The sequence below is a fragment of the Oncorhynchus masou genome, chromosome 5 (assembly GCF_036934945.1).
Source record: "Oncorhynchus masou masou isolate Uvic2021 chromosome 5, UVic_Omas_1.1, whole genome shotgun sequence".
NCBI classification, from domain to species: domain Eukaryota; kingdom Metazoa; phylum Chordata; class Actinopteri; order Salmoniformes; family Salmonidae; genus Oncorhynchus; species Oncorhynchus masou.
The window spans coordinates 18,582,591-18,598,469 of NC_088216.1; the positions used below are offsets into that span (position 1 = coordinate 18,582,591).

Here is a 15,879-nt window from a genome sequence, read left to right on the forward strand (position 1 = left end):
TCCTCTATTCCCTCCTCCGACCATGTCAATCGCATTGCTTGTTTAGCCGTCCGATTTCTGGCTGGTTCTCCAGCAGCAGTTTGTAACGCCGAGGGAAGGTGGCTTTATTGTGATGTTAGTGAATAGGGAGCGTTGGTTTGTTTTGCTATACAGTCCGTGTTGCTCTTAACAGAACAGCACAAGAGCTGGCTGGTTGTGCTGAGAGGACACTCGACATGGCGATGCAGCTCAGAGCAGAGTTTCACCGTGGTCGCGTTTTTCCGCCCTTGTTTCTTTCTTTCCGCCGTAAACAAAACACAAGACGTTGTTGTCGACGTCTTCCCACACCAGCGGGGCTGTGTCTCGATCTGGCTGCCAACCCACAACAGGACAATCAGAAAACGCAAGCCCTCTTCTCTCGCCCGCCTTTTCTCTCTCTCTGTCTCTCTACTGACGTAAACAAAGGGAGATCGGGGGAAGCAGGCTGCCTCTGTGAGACAAGGACAATGAGGGGACGTTTAAGGAGACAAAACAACGTGTTGGGGTGAGACAGGAAGAGAGACATACAGGCCTAAAGACTTGCACTAACAATAAACAAACAAATAAGCATGTCTCCTCATTCAGGGCACAAAGACACAGACATACACTGTCACACAATACACACTCAATACACCCACACAGTAACTACAGTGCAGTATAGTAAACAGAAGTGAAAAGGTAAGTGTGTCGAGCAGTAGCCACACTAACATACACACACACTCTCCTCAAACAACCACAGTAACTACAGTTAAGTACAATCATTGTATTTATAGTAGAGGATAGACTCCCTACTGCAGTAACTACAGTACAGCTTATTCAACAGTAAATGAAAGGTAAATGTAGAGGAGAACCTAACTAGGTAGGCCTCAGCCTCGGCCCCCAGGGCAGATTGGCACGAGTCCCCCCCTCCCCATAATATCCCAGTATCCCTGTAGTCTCTCACAGTCACACCAGGAGGCCTGAGCCCGTCCAGGCCCTTTGGAGGTGGATAAAGCACCGGGGCAACACTGGATTAGCCAGATAAGATAAGAGCACACTGCAGGCTCACATTATGAACGGGCACTGGGCTGGGCAGCCCCGAGCCGTTTAATGCAAACAGAGCCAGCCAGCTAGCGGAGAAACGTGTGTGTGTTGTGTGTGTCCACACTATACCCATAACCACATAACGACGAGAGGAAATGGACCAAAACTTGGTTAGAATAACACTATAAACGGTGGTCTAATTCACCAATAGCACGTCTGTATCAACATTTATATTTCCAACAATAGTCTGTGAAACATTATTCATTGTAGAATTTTTTTTATTGTAGTGAAATTATTTTAGCCTACTTTTCCTTTCCAACAGAAAAAAATATCAACTCTTCATTATTAATTGATAAATACAACCTTTGTTTGTCTAATAAAATAGTAACTAAAAAGCAACAATCCAGCCTTTTAAAATATATTTGAAATTAAAGACAGTAAAATCTAAATGATAAAAAATGAAGAATGGCATCCTCTTTTATTCCCACTCTGCATGTTCCCCTAGTACCTAGTGGGTTTACTGTAGCTAGCTACATACAGAGGCCATCAGAGTGAGAGACTGCCAGTCCAGGGTTTGGCTGGGGCAGTGAGAGACGGTGTTTGGCCCAGGCCGAGGAGTGTGTATGCCTGGCTGAGGAGTGTGTGTACGCTGCCTCGGCGGAGAAAGAGTTTGGCTACGTGTGTGTGTGTATCTGCGTCCATGTATGTGGATTGCGGGCAGCGTTAAGTTGTGTGTGTGTGTATTTTTGTCAAAGTGTGTGTCCATGTGCAATGTTAATTAGCTACTAGTGTGTGTGCGATCAATGAATGGCAGGGGGTAGTGTGAAGTGGAGTTTTTGGCTCTGTGTGTGTGGCGGCTGCGACAGTGTTTGGCCGTGTGTGAGGAAGCTATGATAGAGGCAGTGTTTTGGCCGTGTGTGTGTGTGTGTGTGTGTGTGTGTGTGTGTGTGTGTGTGTGTGTGTGTGTGTGTGTGTGTGTGTGTGTGTGTGTGTGTGTGTGTGTGTGTGTGTGTGTGTGTGTGTGTGTGTGGCGTGTGTGTGTGTGGTGTGTGTGCGTGCGTGCGGCTGGACGACTAAGGCGATGTTTCTGTGTTCATGCACGATGGTGGCTGAGATACAATAATGTTTGGCTGTGTTCAAAGCTATCTCAGTTGGTCTTTGGCCGTGTCTCTGTGTGTGTGTGTGTGTGTGTGTGTGTGTGTGTGTGTGTGTGTGTGTGTGTGTGTGTGTGTGTGTGTGTGTGTGTGTGTGTGTGTGTGTGTGTGTGTGTGTGTGTGTGTGTGTCTGTGTGTGTGTGGCTGTGTGTGTCTGTGTGTGTCTGTGTGTGTGTGGCTGTGTGCGACAGCGACTGATACTATGTTTGGCTGTATGTACGAATGTGTGTGTGTGCAATGGCGACTGAAACGGTGTTAGGCTTTGTGTGTGTGCAGCCTAGACTATGTTTGGCTTTGTGTGTGTGCAGCCTAGACTATGTTTGGCTTTGTGTGTGTGCAGCCTAGACTATGTTTGGCTGTGTGTGTGTGTTTCTATACGGAGGTGGCTGTGTGTGTGTGTTTCCATACGGATGTGGCTGTGTGTGTGTGTTTCTATACGGAGGTGACTGTGTGTGTGTGTTTCTATCCGGAGGTGGCTGTGTGTGTGTGTTTCTATACGGAGGTGGCTGTGTGTGTGTGTTTCTATACGGAGGTGGCTGTGTGTGTGTGTTTCTATATGGCGGTAGTTGTGTGTGTGTGTTTCTATACGGAGGTGGCTGTGTGTGTGTGTTTCTATACGGCGGTAGCTGTGTGTGTGTGTTTCTATACGGCGGTAGCTGTGTGTGTGTGTTTCTATACGGAGGTGGCTGTGTGTGTCTGTGTTTCTATACGGAGGTGGCTGTGTGTGTGTGTTTCTATACGGCGTTGACTGTGTGTTTGTGTTTCTATACGGAGGTGGCTGTGTGTGTGTGTGTGTTTCTATACGGAGGTGGCTGTGTGTGTGTGTTTCTATACGGAGGTGGCTGTGTGTGTGTGTTTCTATACGGAGGTGGCTGTGTGTGTGTGTTTCTATACGGAGGTGGCTGTGTGTGTGTGTTTCTATACGGAGGTGGCTGTGTGTGTGTGTTTCTATACGGCGGTGGTTGTGTGTGTGTGTTTCTATACGGAGGTGGCTGTGTGTGTGTGTGTTTCTATCCGGAGGTGGCTGTGTGTGTGTGTTTCTATACGGAGGTAGCTGTGTGTGTGTGTTTCTATACGGAGGTGGCTGTGTGTGTGTGTTTCTATACGGAGGTGGCTGTGTGTGTGTGTTTCTATACGGAGGTGGCTGTGTGTGTGTGTTTCTATATGGCGGTGGCGGTTGAGACGGTGTTTGGCAGCCAGGCTCGGTGCGGTGCTGGCGCTCATCATGCAGACGGAGAAGAAGAGGCAGCTTGCGGCCTGAGAGGACAGACACACACCGCTCACAACATCCTGGTCCCAGGCCAACCCCAGAGAATCCAAGCAGCAACCAATGGGCCTTCCCAAATATACGCACACACACACACGCTACCCTCTCGTAAACACACCCTTTCACTCACATGCACACAATCCCTGTCTCATCAATACAAAATACATTCTCATATACACACTAGCAAAATAGCTCACTCTCTCACACACAGAAACACATCCTCCCTCTTCAGTGGACGCTGACTAAATCGCTCTTTCACACACACTAAATCACAACACACTCACATCATACTCTTTCACACACACTAAATCACAACACACTCACATCATACTCTTTCACACACACTAAATCACAACACACTCACATCATACTCTTTCACACTGCCTCTGGACTCTACATTATTAAATTGCATTCCGGTGAAATTAAATGATCATGTAAAATGTTGGGCTTTATATTTCAGTATTTATCTATAATCTCTGTTAAATCCCTTCTGTTTGTACAACACAAATACATTCGCAAGTAAAAAAAAAAAACTGGTTTAAATAAACATAACAAAATTACAGCTGTGTGTTTATCTGTCAGACTGTATGTATGAGAGAGAGAGAGAGAGAGAGAGAGAGAGAGAGAGAGAGAGAGAGAGAGAGAGAGAGAGAGAGAGAGAGAGAGAGAGAGAGAGAGAGAGAGAGAGAGAGAGAGAGAGAGAAAGAGGAGGGTGCGTGTATCCACTAACAAACACAGATGACTGACCTGGTGCCTGGACGAAGTAGGCCAGGTAGAGATCCAGCTCTTTGACGGAGACCCCGATGTGATGCGGCTGGACACACAGGCCGTGGTTGGAGCACTGGGGCGACTTGGCCAGACGCTCTCCGTCCGTACTCTCCAGGGGGCTGCCCTTGAACAGGATGACCATCACCAGGTCCAGCCTCCACACCTTGTCAGCCTGGCGCAGACAGTCGATCCTCCTGATCTTACCCTTCTGGTCGGGGTTGGAGAGGACGCAGCAGGGGGCTTTCTTCCCGGTGATGGTGAGGACAAAGTCCTCCCGGAACTCTGGCCGGATGTCCTTGCGGAGCTTGGCAAGGAGCCTCGACGCCCATTTCTGTTTGATCTCGGATTTTTCTCCCAGCAGTTCATCTTTGACTGCGCGCTCTTCCTCCTTGGACATCTTCTTCTCGTGCTTCTTGAAGTACTTGCGCTTGCGGGCCTGCAGGTTGAACCATGTGTAGGAGAAGGCTCGGACGTGGGGCAGCAGGGCCTCGATGAACGGGTGGAATTCATCCTGGTGGTGGTGGGGGGGGTGGAAACAGGGGGAAGAGGAGGGGGAGAAATGAGGGGGGGAGGAGAAGGCGGGGGAGAGGGGGAGCGGGGGAGAGGGGAAGAGAGAGGAGAGGCAGTTAGCACCGGCGCGCAGCATTGAGGAGCAGCAGCTCCCGCTCAGTGGGAGCGGAGGGAGAGAATGAACGAGAGAGAGGTGCTGGGGGAGAGAGAGATTGAGAGAGAGAGAGAGAGAGAGAGAGAGGGGGAGAGGGAGAGAGAAAGAGAGGAACCAGACGCACACAGGCTACACACACAAACATTAAAAGAAACAAACAACAGTATACTGATAGAGGCAAACTATCTAATGTTATCGACCAGTAATATCTAATAATAAAACACTGTTGACAATATTTTGATGTGCTGATGTTCATGCCATTAACGCGCACATAGCAGGCATGTCATTGTGTAGAGCTACAATCCTTATAATACACCAATAAATGGCTTCAAAAAAACAACTCAAATAAAAGCGTTATTCAAACAGCAGGAAATTCAACTTTGCATCCAGTTAAAATCCAAAGGACAGAAAACCAACACAAGAACACGAGAAATAGTCTATTCAGAAACACCCTCATACCTGCTTAGTCTGCTAACACGATAACTCACATAATAAGAACTCTAGTTCTGAATAAAACATCACATCCTCAATAAAAAATCATGCATATCTCTGCCAAAAACTCTGAATTCACGTCAATGCTCAAACTCTATCAACAACAAAACAGTCATCACAAGACAGAAGGGGAAACATAGACAAATAAAAGCTTGGTAGTTACCATTTCGCTGTCTCATGATAAATTCACTGCGCCAGACAAAACAGGATACCAGTTCGATACCGGTTTACTGAGTCAATACACAACAACTTCCGCAACTACAGTATGTTACAAATTACAAGACAAATGAAGAAGAAAGGCGGGGGGGGGGGACGGAGGAAAGCTGCAGAAATTGTCCAATAAATGCAAGAAGAAGAAAAACAAAGTCAAGAATGAAGGAGAGGCGAAGGAGGGGGTGAGGATGGTGTAGTACCAGCACAGAAACACAGGAGGTACTGTGGCAGAAGAGCTGCTAAACCAGGTGGTGTTCAACAACACCAGAGAGAGAGAGAGAGAGTGGATGGAAAGTTAAAAAGTGAATTACAGAACAACAACAACGGTTGTATGCGTGTAATAAAACATAATACAATTTAAATGAGATGAGTTTAAAAATGTTAAATAAAACCGCTTCTTTGTTCGCTTTCAAAAAAGGAAAAACATTTTGGGGGCCAAAAACAAAACAAAAATGCTTTGGCAAAGCAGGGACACCGGTGGTACTGGTTCAGATCTGTAGGCTAACTACGACTCACGGATAGACAGACACACTGAGAGTCGGAAGAAGAGGGGGGGGAGCAGGACGGAGGAGAAGAAGAGAAAAAAAAACAAGAGGACTGGAATCAATGTTGGAAGAGTGTACGACCGCTGGCAAACCCGGGCTGCAGTCTTCTGTCTTTTCCCCCCTCTTTCTCTCCAACTGTCTCTCTCTTTCTCTCTGTTCCTCTCCACTTTCCTTCTCTAACCATTGACTGAGTCTGTGCCAACGCGCACAAGGCCCACCTACTTGGCACAGAGAGCTGCTCAGCCTCAGCCAATACGCACGCTCCGAGCGACTGAAAGGGAGGGAAGACAGAGATATGGCAAAGAGGAGGGAGGGAGGAGGGGGAGGTTGGGTTGGTGGCTGGTTGTGGAGAGAGTGGAGAGAGAGAGATAAAGAGCAAGGGAGCGCGCAGAGAGAGAGAGAGAGGGAGCGAGCGGGAGGGAGGAAGGGAGGGAGAGGGGGATTGTGTGTGGAGCAGACAGAAGGCATGTCATTAGCCAAATAGACAAGTCCAATCTAGTGGAAAGGCAAAGTCCAGTGGATATTCATTTTACATGGACCAATCCAGACAGCACTCGCCCGCCTCTACTCCACCTACCCGCCCCCCTTCCTCACCCATCCTTGTCTTCCATCACCAGCATGGTCACCACCATCTCATCAAACCAGCACGATCTCTCTGGTTGTCTCCCAAATGGCACCCTCTATTCCCTATATAGTGTACTACTTTTGACCAGAGCCCTATGGTCCCCGAGCAAAAGTAGTGCAGTAAACAGGGAATAGGGTGCCATTTGGGACGCAGACACCATCTCCCAGTGCACCCGCCCAGAGCCAATCCTCTCCCCCTCTTTCTCTCTCTCCTCCGCTCTCTGCTCGTGTTTCACCACCTTGGCACAGGATGCCATGAGAAAGAGCAGCCCCAAAATCCCACTAGACCCTCAAACCAAGCAGCTGCTCCTGGATTTACCACACAAACAAAGAGAGCGAGAGGGGGAAAAGAGGAGAAGAACAACCATTCCGTTCCCCCCTCCCCCCCCCCAAAAAAAATCCATCCATCCATCTTCTATCCAAAAACACTCACTCTGTTTTAAATCACTCTCTCGCATTGGTTCCAAACTGGACCTTTTTCTATTCATTCGCTCACATTCATTCCAATTCCAAAATGGCCCTTTTTAGCAGTCGCGTGCTTGACAACAGTGTGTTCAACACACATTAAAGGTTTCTGTTACAAATGTAGAGAGCATTCCAATGAGAGGGGTTCAGTCAGTGGACAATGGAAACTTGGGAACCGAACCGGTCCGCTACGGACTGGACCGTATCTCTGTAAATGTAAATGCAGCCTATACGCTGTTTACGAATGCAGGGCATGCAGATAGGGGAGACCTTACAAAGGATCTGTTTACTGCAAGTCACAAAGGTGTATCGCCTGTCTGTGCCTCCGAAAATACACATCGCCCCTTTCTTTGTAATATAAAAACATGGCATTTCTATTGATTTATTTTCATACTCCAACATGTAACGTTGGACGTAATGCATTTCCCTCCAGTGATGTACAGGACATATGAAACATCAGGCAGGTTGAACAGCGGGGAGTTGGCGACTGACTGCATCACCCTGGCTACCACTTTACTTGCTCTCATTGGCTGTCTGACCCTAGTGAGGAAGGAAGGAGTGTACCCACTATGGGACAAGTGTTCAGGAAATAGGACATTTAGGTTCCACAAGGGATATAATTCATATATATATAATTATCCTCTTTGTTTTCCCCTCAGAAATGCTGTATATACAATATATATATATATATATACAATATATATATATATATATATATATATTGTATATACAGCATCTCTGAGGGGAAAACAAAGAGGATAATTATGCTAAATATAACATTCTCACAGCCATCCCATGATGGTATAATTGCTCACACACACACACAAAATCACAAATCTAAGTGATGTGAAAAAAATGAGTAAATTCGGGCCAGGAGGAAATTACAGAGATTGTGTCAAAAATGGGCAAAATGGGAGCATCATGTAGGTCCTCTGGCATGGAAGTAGAACTATTTGATTCTGGCCCGATGGCCACTCTCTGAACATCCCTACAAAGACCAAGAATCCTCTGGTTCCAGCCCAGGGCCATCAGATCTACACAGCCATCTAGCCCAGCTTGCTCTCTCTGCCTCTGCCTGACAGCGAAGCCACGGCCTGGCGAGCCGGGTGTCTGGCTGCATTGTGCTGGATGGTGGTACTGAGCAAAGACCCAATCTGGACAGGCTGGGATGGACGGGCACTGGTTGACGAACATGCTAATACATAGGCGGGCACCGAATGTAGGAAGGAGAGACAACACAGTAACTCTGTGGGCACAAAATGTGGGGCAGAGTACCAAATGTGGGGAAGAGAAGTTACAGAGAGAGGAATTTGGGAGAAATAACAAGATGAGAGGAGAGAGAGAGAGAGAGAGAGAGAGAGAGAGAGAGAGAGAGAGAGAGAGAGAGAGAGAGAATAAGGAACAAGAGAGGTGTCTACTAAGATTCTTGTTTAAAAATTATCAGAGGGGATCCATACCATCTCTTAAGTGAGCGTTAAGCATATTGTATAATACAAAGCGATGGGGAGAGATGGCTACTTTACAACCAATAGGCTACTATTGCCACAAGTATCGATATTGTCATAAATATCACCCATATTGTCACAAGTATCATATAATGCTGCAACCACAACCAGACGGGAACAAAAACAAACAGAACATATCGTCAAGTAAATTAATGAAATCTCTCTATGGTTCTGCATAATATAAGATAGCACAAGATTCTATTTTTACACTATTCATGCAAAATATTCTATCACAGACTGACCATAACATTTCCATAAATCTGATGAGCCAAAGTAAAGAGGGTTCATGCAAGCTCACATTTTTCATATATATCTATTTATTTATGTGAATCAATCGACATGACGGCAACACTGATTTGATTTGACTATTTTGTGTCTGAGATTTATTTGATAAAATCCAAAATACCTCAATAAAGCCACGCGTTTAACAGCTGAAGCTTTCGTTCCCAGATTAATCTTAAATGATGCCTATTATATAGCGCCGGACCACTGCAGATACGAATAAACATGACCTACATGTGTTTAATATAATTAGCCAAATGCAGAACTTTTATTATTTTGGCCAGGACACCCGTCTGTGGCCCCCTACCATTTATTATGTGGCAGTTAATATCATTTTTCAAAACGTATTTATTGTTTTTAAATAGGAGAGACATGCCTAGTTATAGTGGATATGTTGGATGCATTTGGCCATTACTTGCGCTCGCTCCGCAGGCGGTCGGTGAGTGTGTGTCTGTCGCCAACGGCCGCCTGCCATGAGCCACTTGCCGTGGGCCAACGGTATATCTACTGGTATCTCCTGTTCTGCAATCGTGTTTTGGGTTGTTTTGAGAGAGAGAGAGAGAGAGAGAGAGAGCTCATCTTATCTCCGCGTTCCACTCTCTCTCTCTAAACGGTGACCTTTGTTCGCGAGGCTGCACAGAGAATCTCCTGCGCTTTCGTTTCTCACAAACGAAAAAGAGAGCAAGTGAAGAGGGAAAGATGGGGAAAAATGAGTGTTTGGAACTGGGAAAGCCGCCTATAGTTTTACCAATGAGTGTATATATATATGAATGGACAAAGCCATCGAGTTTACACACAAACCGCGGGAAAATCCTTGGAGTTGTATACAGAGTGAAACAACTGCCAAAAAGGCAGACAAAGGGAAAAGAACGAGAACGTTACCCGAGGCATTATGGTGTGTAACACACACAGTTCCATTGTTGCATTTTTATTTAGAATTGCTTATAAAGAATCCGCAACAACCCTGTCATATCGGCCTACCAGCAAAACACGTTTATATAGCCTATAGGCCAACATTTTATAGGACCGTAGGCCTATTGAGGATATCAGAAGGCCTCTGCACAAACTGAGTGGATGGCACTCACACATGAGAAATAGGAAAGGCCGAACATTCCATATGAGGGAATTCAAAGCCTTCTCTCTACGTTTGATACTATTGAATTATAAATTAATTTAAGGTCTACAAAACGTTTTTCTACTTCATATCTAATCTCGAAGTGACATAGAAGTGATATTGAATAGAAAGCTTTCCTTTGTAGGCCTGAACCAATTATGCATTAAATTAAGCCGAAAAGTAGCACTAGCAGTCCAGAAAAATACATAAACAAGTCCCCGTTAAATTAAAGCTATAAAGGCAAGTACTAGAAATAAACCTTTAAATGTAGATAGTCTGCCTAAACATTCTACCTAAACATTCAAATAGCCTATCTCTGTATCTTGAAAGGAACACGTAGCCTACTGGCGAAGCCTGCCAAAACGAGTCTCTTTCTTTCAATAGCCAAGGACTGAGCAGGTAGCCTAACGTTGGATGAAAACAGCACTCAGCACAAATGTAGGCTATATTTGCATTGCCAAGATTTACAACCGGCAGAAAATAAAAATAAAAGCGTTGCCGAGGGGGAAAATAACTGCTGACTGTGGGGACCAGTAAATTGTAATCTCTTCCAGAAAACATGTTCTGCTATAGCCGCGTTCTGTGTTTCTGTAGAACCACTTTAGACGACCGCGGCATCTCTGAACTTCTCTTCTCTCTTGTTATATTTGACTTACATCATATAGACTGTTAAAATAGGAACAAACCTCCTCTCTTGTTATAATTGACTCACATCATATAGACTGTTAAAATAGGAACAAACCTCCTCTCTTGTTATATTTGACTCACATCATATAGACTGTTAAAATAGGAACAAACCTCCTGTCTTATTATATTTGACTCACATCATATAGACTGTTATATTAGGAACAAACCTCATCTCTTGTTATATTTGACTCACATCATATAGACTGTTATAATAGGAACAAACCTCCTCTCTTGTTATATTTGACTCACATCATATAGACTGTTATAATAGGAACAAACCTCCTCTCTTGTTATATTTGACTCACATCATATAGACTGTTATAATAGGAACAAACCTCCTCGCACTTCATCTCAGTAAAAACAGATCCAAGTGGCGGGAAACTCCGCGTTAGGCGCGAGGCTCAACCAAAAGCAGCAAGACTTGCAGCCAAATAGGTCATCTTTTTCTCACACAAAAATTGAACATTTTACTATTCAGAAACATAAATATACCCAGTGTGTGTTATCTATAGAGCCAATGTTACACTACATATAATTTTGCTTCCAGGTTTTTACTCTGAATAGGCCCATCTGCAGACCTACATGGACCTAATGGTTTCTAACAATTTTAACTATCAACCCCATATAATAACCCAAATGATAAAGATTGACTACAAATAATTTTTCGGAATAAGATGAATAAAGAAATGGTCTATTTTCATACATTATCTGCAGGTTATGTGGCCCTACGGATGCAGCCTATTTGTACGTTACTGGAATCTTCTGTTTTGTTCTAGTATGGCCTTAAACGAGTAGAGACGCATCACGTAATAACATCAAAATAATCCTACATTGATAAATGAACCATGAATACACCCCAATGATATATTCAATGTTTCTTTACTGCTTGAAATGACTAAATAAATACATTCCATTTTGACAAATTCTGCTACATATTGAGATTTAACAACTGATACGTGCAACTAATACACAAACGTCACCATTTCCTGTGCATGCTTTGCCATTTCATTTGAACCTGGTTGCCATCTCTGTTGAGCAATTCCATTCCACTCCTTCGTCATTTACCAAAGACATGAGTGGAACGTCAGCTAAAAAAGACCTGTAGATCCGAAATCAAATGATCAAGTTGATTAAATGATGTTTCATTTTCGTGCACTTCACCTTATAGCCTGAATCACTACGAAGGTACATTTACTCAGAAACATGCTTCTGCTTTACTGGACAATAGTGCAATCCTCTATTTCTACTGTTGACCAATTTTGGTAAATTCAGTTATAAACAATGAAATGCAATATAAAAGCTCATTCATTCATTTTCTAAAATAGTTTTTTTTAAAGAGAGAGCAATTAAGTTGAATTTAAATGTATTGTTGAGACAGTTTGGTAACCTAAACGTTTTTTCCTGTAAATAACATAGGCCTTTTATGTGGTTTAGCAGTTGAGTATAGGGAGAAATTATATTTTCTTCTAAAATACAAAATGTACAGTAGAAAAAACGAATTAACCACCAGCATATTTGTATATGCTAATTATAATATTTGGGAATAATAAAATGATGTTTCTTTACTCAAATGCCTTGCTCATACATAGTCATATCATGCAGAACATATCAGGTCTAAAAACACTTCAATCCATTGCTATTCACATAGCACTGCTTCTATAGTCATGTTTCTTATTTTTCATAGTAAAAGTTGTAGAAATGCATTTTAGGGATGCAATACAAATAACACAATTCAACTATCGTGTCGTTGGACTAGATTCTGATTTCCGTATTAGGCATACTTATAAACAGGGATATGATGTAAAAATAATAATAATATGGCTAAGGTCAAGTTGTGGAAGGAAATCGAATTAGTTCAAAAATGCGATTGGAACGTATGACTACTTCATTCTATTTTAGTATAAGGTTCATTCAAGATGGTGAAGCAATGACTGGTGAGTGACACCGAGTACCGGAGAACTGCACGTATTCTCTTGCTCTCCCATAAAACACAAAGTCACTGGAGAGCGCGAGGACGGACGTGTCACAGTTGAAATTGGGAGGACAACGTTCGACATCTGCTCAGTAAAATCACATATTGACAGGTACTGCGATGATGTAAGGGAAAGAGTGCGAGGGATTTGGACCACGGCACAGAGGGATATTTTCCACGTCAAATGCTCGTGTGTGTGTGTGTGTTCGTGTTCGTGTGTGTGTGTGTGTGTGTGTGCGCGCGCGCTTACTTTCAAGGGTGTTCTGTATTCAAGTTTCGGTGCTCTAGAATAGATTGCGGAATTACTATGAGTCATGAAGTTGTTAAAAGGGCCTGTGCTTTGCCGAGAAGTTCCAATACAAACTTCTTAACTTCCCTCCGTGTACAGGGCATGAATATCTGCATTAGTATGGAGAATTCTGCCATTTAGGCTGCTCTGTATTACAAGAAAAGGGGGAAAAAATGTGTTCCTATAGCTACAGCCAAGTTTCCATGTTTTCTTCCCACGGGGAAAGGAGGAAAAGCAAGGTGCGCAGGACAGCAGAGCCGCACTGCAGTTGCAGCAGACTCGCATACCATTACACGTTTGCAACTGTGTATAAACCATAGGGTTTAAAAATACAGGTTACAATAGTGTCTCTTCTTCCTCACAAACACACTTTCTCTCTCGCTCGCTCGCTCTCTCCCTCACAAACACACACTTCCTCACACTCCACTGCAAAATAAAACACAAGGGTCTCTCTCGCTCTCTCTTTCTATACATCCCCTTATCCTCTCAACCTGCATTCACTGCCAAAATCCAGAATAGTACCAATTTGGTGCCATGCACTTGAATCAGTGTAACTGCAACCACTTTTAGTCTGCCCCAGCCTGAAGTTAACATAACTCCCTGAGAAAATGAGAAGAAACTCTGTCTGTCCGTCGTCCGTCCGTCCGTCCTTCCTTCCTTCCTTCCTTCCTTCCTTCCTTCCTTCCTTCCTTCCTTCCTTCCTTCCTTCCTTCCTTCCTTCCATCCTTCCTTCCTTCCTTCCATCCCTCCTTCCTTCCTTCCTTTATTTCTTTCTTTTCTCGTTAGTGAGGCAGTTAGAATGATGATTAATGTGCGTCTGTGCATCGTTTGTAATTATCCCTGTTTACACACGGACTCATTACTATGTGTGAAAGTCTGGAACCATTTCCGTGGTGAGGGAGTGAGTGTGTGTGTGTGTGTGTGTGTGTGTGTGTGTGTGTGTGTGTGTGTGTGTGTGTGTGTGTGTGTGTGTGTGTGTGTGTGTGTGTGTGTGTGTGTGTGTGTGTGTGTGTGTGTGTCAGGCCCTGAGTGTATTTGTGCTATAAACGGATCCAGACTCACAGGGCACTGCCCGGATCGGAGCCTCTTCCAGCTATAGACTACAAATCCCAGAATACATGGCAGGAGGCCTCGTCCAGACAATGGCCCAGTCATATTCTAACAATTTCCTGCCTGGTAATAAGAAGACTACAATATCACAATATTCACAATTGATACAGCAGCCTAACATTACTGAGAGGATTCATTGTGTCTATTGGAATGCGAAATAACGAATTCATAACTCATTGATTCAGCCATTCATTGATTCATTCACTTTTTATTCATTCGTGCATTCAGTGCTACATGACATTATTAGGAGTGAATATTTCAGTGCAGGGCAGGGAGAAGCAGCTAAGCGGATCAGATATGTCACTAAGTCCCCTGTCCATTATAATAGTACTACTTGCCCCCGGGGCGGCACTAGGTATTCTCTGTCTGCCCCCCAGCTGGTCGGCTCCATTAAAAGTGAATGCACAGCATTCCCCCCCAGCAGTCCACAAGGGCGGCCATTCCTGAAAAGGTCAAGTGGGCAGTGCTTGACACGCAGAGGGGAGGGCAGGGTGTGTGTGTGTGTGTGTGTGTGTGTGTCTGTGTGTAGGGGGTACAGACAGCTAAACGAGAGGGAGGGGACTGTCTCACACTCTGAACCTGAGTGTGTATGTGTGTCATGGACACTGTCTGACACACATGGCACACACATACACACAGTCAAGTTCATATACAGTATATATCATATTCCAATAACAGCTTGACCACAGTACAGCTGCAGGGACTTAATATAAACCTTGGATGAGTGTTGGTGGAGTACAGCAGGAATGAAGCAGATAATCAAACCATATATCCCCTTCCCTCCTCTCTCGTCCCCTTCCCTCCTCTCCCGTCCCCCCTGCTCACTACTCCTCTCCTCTCCGCTCGCCTCCCCTCTCCCCTTTCCTCCCCTCCTCTCCCCTCCCCTTTTCCCCCCTCTCCTGCTCTGTCAACAGCTCTCCCTGAAACAAGAGATTGAGTGGGAACTCACTCTATTGAGTGAGTTCCCTCCTCTCTCTATCAATCACACTCTCTCTATCACTCTCTCTCTCCCTTTCCCTCTATCAATCACTCTCTCTCTCTATCACTCTCTCTATCACACATTCTCCCTTTCTCTCTATCAATCACACTCTCTCCCTTTCTCTCTATCACTCTCTCTCTCCCTTTCTCTCCATCACGCTCTCTCTTCCTTTCTCTCCATCACGCTATCTCTTCCTTTCTATCTATCACTCTCTATCACTCTCTCTCTATCAATCACTCTCTCTCTCTCCCTTTCTTTCTATCACTCTCTCTCAATCACTCTCTCCCTTTCTCTCTATCAATCACACTCTCTCCCTTTCTCTCCATCACTCTCTCTCTCCCTTTCTCTCCATCACGCTCTCTCTTCCTTTCTCTCCATCACGCTCTCTCTTCCTTTCTATCTATCACTCTCTCTATCAATCACTCTCTCTCTATCAATCACATTCTCTCCCTTTCTCTCTATCAATCACACTCTCTCCCTTTCTCTCCATCACGCTCTCTCTTCCTTTCTATCACTCTCTCTCTCTATCAATCACACTCTCTCCCTTTCTCTCTCTCTCCCTTTCTCTATCAATCACACTCTCTCCCTTTCTCCCTTTCTACCTACCTACCTACCTACCTACCTACCTACCTACCTACCTACCTACCTATCTATCTATCTATCTATCTATCTATCTATCTATCTATCTATCTATCTCTCTATCTATCA

General features: G+C 44.4%; 1 protein-coding gene across 16 annotated transcripts in view; it reads right to left on the minus strand.

The window, feature by feature from the left end:
* The window catches only part of LOC135535741 (nuclear factor 1 X-type-like), a 152,355-nt gene that overhangs the window by 92,254 nt on the left and 44,222 nt on the right, over nt 1-15,879 (minus strand). For 15 of the 16 annotated variants that reach the window (XM_064962261.1, XM_064962223.1, XM_064962198.1 and 12 more), the window contains one exon: nt 4,210-4,741. In XM_064962261.1, coding sequence (XP_064818333.1) covers nt 4,210-4,741 — 532 coding nt within the window. Of the gene's footprint in view, nt 1-4,209; nt 4,742-5,549; nt 5,696-15,879 lie in introns of those variants that run through there. The other variant, XM_064962218.1, reaches the window with a different exon arrangement.